This window comes from Panthera leo, chromosome B3 (genome assembly GCF_018350215.1).
Source record: "Panthera leo isolate Ple1 chromosome B3, P.leo_Ple1_pat1.1, whole genome shotgun sequence".
Lineage (NCBI taxonomy): Eukaryota > Metazoa > Chordata > Mammalia > Carnivora > Felidae > Panthera > Panthera leo.
Genome location: NC_056684.1, coordinates 69,496,109 through 69,499,519, shown reverse-complemented (window position 1 = coordinate 69,499,519; position 3,411 = coordinate 69,496,109). Strand labels below are relative to the sequence as shown.

General features: G+C 39.6%; 1 protein-coding gene across 1 annotated transcript; it reads right to left on the bottom strand.

The window, feature by feature from the left end:
• Positions 1–1,311: 1,311 nt before the first annotated feature.
• LOC122221220 (olfactory receptor 4F3/4F16/4F29-like) lies at positions 1,312–2,250 on the bottom strand. The gene has a single exon (XM_042940533.1). The coding sequence runs from the start codon at positions 2,248–2,250 to the stop codon at positions 1,312–1,314; it is 939 nt and encodes a 312-aa protein (XP_042796467.1).
• Positions 2,251–3,411: the final 1,161 nt, after the last annotated feature.

Genomic DNA, 3,411 nt, shown 5'->3' with positions numbered 1-3,411 from the left:
TGAGGAATCACTGATGATTTCAGTATAATTAGGGCAAGAATTAGCACTACTCAGGACAGAATTATTAAATAGGTCATTGTCTTTGTCCCTTATCTGGCCCCCATCATTTAAATCTCCTAACATACAGGAACACAGTTTTTGAAAGAACTGAAGTAATTATAAGGCTTAGTTCATAGTTGCCACGTGCAATATTTGAAAAGCCTAAGAAGCCGTAATCCAGTGATCCAATTTCAGGCTGATAAGATTTCTAAAAAACACAAAAATAATTCAAAATAACTTTAGCTCTTTGTTTTCATTTAATGAAGGGCAGTATAGTTTGAAAGGTAAGAGATAGGGGCACCTGGGTGTCTCAGTGGGTTAAGCATCAGACTCTCGATTTTCAGCTCAGGTCATGATCTCGAGTTCAAGTCCCACATTGGCTCCACACTGACAGTGCTCTCTCCCTTTCTCTGCCCCTCCCCCATTCGTACGTGCTCTCTCTCCCTTTCTCAGAATAAATACATAAACATTAAAAAAAAAAAAAAGATAAGAGGGGCACCTGGGTGGCTCAGTTGCTTAGGTGTTTGACTTCGGCTTGGGTCATGATCTCATAGTTCATGGGTTCAAGCCCCACTGAGAGCTCAGAGCCTGGAGCCTGCTTTGGATTCTGTGTGTGTCTCTCTCTCCCTCCCCTGCTCATGTTCTCTCTCTCTCTCTCTCTCAAAAATAAATAAGCAAACATTTTTAAAAACTGAAATGGTCTTCTTTCTCTGAAAAAGGAGGTATTTTAAAAAGTAAAAAAAATTAAATTAAAAAAAGGTAAGAGATAGACAACAGTATCTCTTTAAAATCCTCTTTTTATCTTTTATCTATTTGTTTCACACACTACAGCTACTCCCACACATCTCACTATAGGACCTCAAAAGAAAAAAAAGAAAAACGCTATCCCTAATAATTTCAATTTTGTCAAATTTCCAAAGCACTTTTCTTCAGATTCTGCATTACAAACCCCAAAACTCAATATGATAAGGGAAGATTCTGCTTAGCACACAAAGCTGGAAAAGAGATATAAGAGGCCAGTACAGAATCTCTTTTATAAAGGAGGGACAAGAAAATGTGGAAATAGTCATATATTAATACTTTTATTCCATCACATTGCATAAGAAAGCACATCATATCCTCCTTGGTTGTGAGCAGAAAATACATTAAGGAATTCTGGAGTTAATTAAACTAGTAAGTAGAATATCCATGGTGCTGTGTTTCATCAGATTCATGTCTGTAGTACAGTCAGGGAATGTTAGAGATGCTTGTCTTTCTTGATATCAAAATTACTTAAAACATCTTCCTGAAACTCGACACCTGACTGAATATTCTCCTCATTGCCACTTTCACCTCTTTATTCCTAAAAGTATAGATGGCAGGGTTCAGAAATGGGGTAATAATTACATCAAAAATGGCAAGGAACTTATCCACTGGCACTGTGGGAAATGGCCATGAGTACACAAAAATACATGGACCAAAAAACAAGACTACCACTGTGATGTGAGCTGACAGAGTAGAGAGGGCCTTGGACAAGCCACCTGAAGAACGTTGCCAAACAATGACCAAGGTGAAGATATAGGAAATAACCAAAATGAAAAAAGTCCCCAGAGAGATGAAACCACTATTGGCAGTGACCATGAGCTCCAATCTGTAAGTGTCTGTGCAGGCAAGCCTAATAAATCGAGGAAGATCACAGTAAAAGCTGTCCAGTTCGTTGGGGCCACAGAGTGGCAGGTTTACAACAAACACAAGTTGGATCAGTGAGTGGATGATCCCAATGGTCCAGGCCACCACCAAGAGTAAAATACAAGTTCTGAAGTTCATGATGGTCAGGTAGTGAAGAGGCCTGCATATAGCAACATAACGGTCAAGGGCCATGGCAATGAGCAAAACCATCTCAGTTCCTCCAATAACATGAATGAAGAACATCTGAGCAATGCAGCCTTGGAAAGAGATTACTTTTCTCTCCTTGAAAAGATCAGAAATCATCTTGGGAGCTGCAATGGAGGAAACCCACATGTCAATAAAAGAGAGGTTGGCCAGCAGGAAGTACATAGGGGAGTGTAAATGGGAGTCAGAAATCACTGTGAGCACAATGAGGAGGTTTCCTAAAATACCTGTGACATAGAACACAGAGAAAACTAGAAATAAGACAAGCTGCATCTTCAAAGAATTGGTGAGTCCCACCAACACAATCTCAGACACCACCGAATTATTTCCTCCCCCCATGGTTTCAGTCACTTTGGGCTCCAAATTTGCCTGAAAGAACAGGAAAAAATAAGAAATTGGGATTATTGGCCATATCAGTCAAGGTTCCATTAGAGAAGCAGAACCACTAGGAAATAAAATACTAAGGGATTTGTTAGTGATTTGACCTTACATAATCATGAAAGGTGAATCGGCAATCTCTGGAAGTCTGTTGTCTTTCCATCTGCTGCTGTAGCTTGAAGTCCATGGGACACGCAGCCAGGAAGAAAAGATGGGTGTAAAATGGAGTAAAACAAAAATAAACTGGAACCCACAAGCAAGAGCTAAAGTTCCCAAGGTCAGACGAAAATGAGTGTCAATGTTCTTTGCCGCTAACCTCAATGGTGTGGATGTATTGAGAAACCAAGGCCTTCACCACAGAGCTGAACACACAGCTGGCCCACAAGTCAGAGAAGCCCAAGAAGGATCCCAAGTGGCAGTTGCAGTCTGGCCCCTGCCTCATACCAATGAGATAAGCCAGCAAAGAAATGACAATGTGTGCGAGTGGCAAATATGGCTGCTGTTTCACTTTGACCTCAAAATATTGCAAAAGAATTTCTCTTATAACCTATTGTAGTTGCAAACATACAGAAAAAGGAATTCTAGAGGACGTAGCTCAATCTAGCCAAGCTGACACAATACAAAGCCACCACGTTGCCTACTTAAAAGAATGTACAAATTTTGAAAATTATCTGTCACCTCTAATCATTTGGTCAAATCATGATCACAGTGGCACCTAAGCAGATATGAAAAAGGCTCTAAATCCATTGGTCCTAATCTCACTCCATCTCCCACCAATTTTCCTCATTATTACTGACTCCATTTAAAATTTCACCATGGGCTCTCTTCTGATGTCAGTAAGCCACTTCAAGAGAGAACTGTAAAAGACTTTAAATAGAGTTTTGGTGAAAGGAAAACGAAGATGCTAAGTATTATATGCCAATAAACTGTTGCTTCTTCTAGCCCATAGGACTTTCAAAATGCCCAAAAACATATGAAGAAAAACAAAACTTTCAGAACTACAGAAGGAAATAGAAAAATTCTGTTCCAACTTTAGTATATGTGCTGCCAAAGCAAGCACGAAAATAGAGAAATTCTGTATATTTGTGACAATAGTGGGAGAATGAAATACACTTCTTTCAG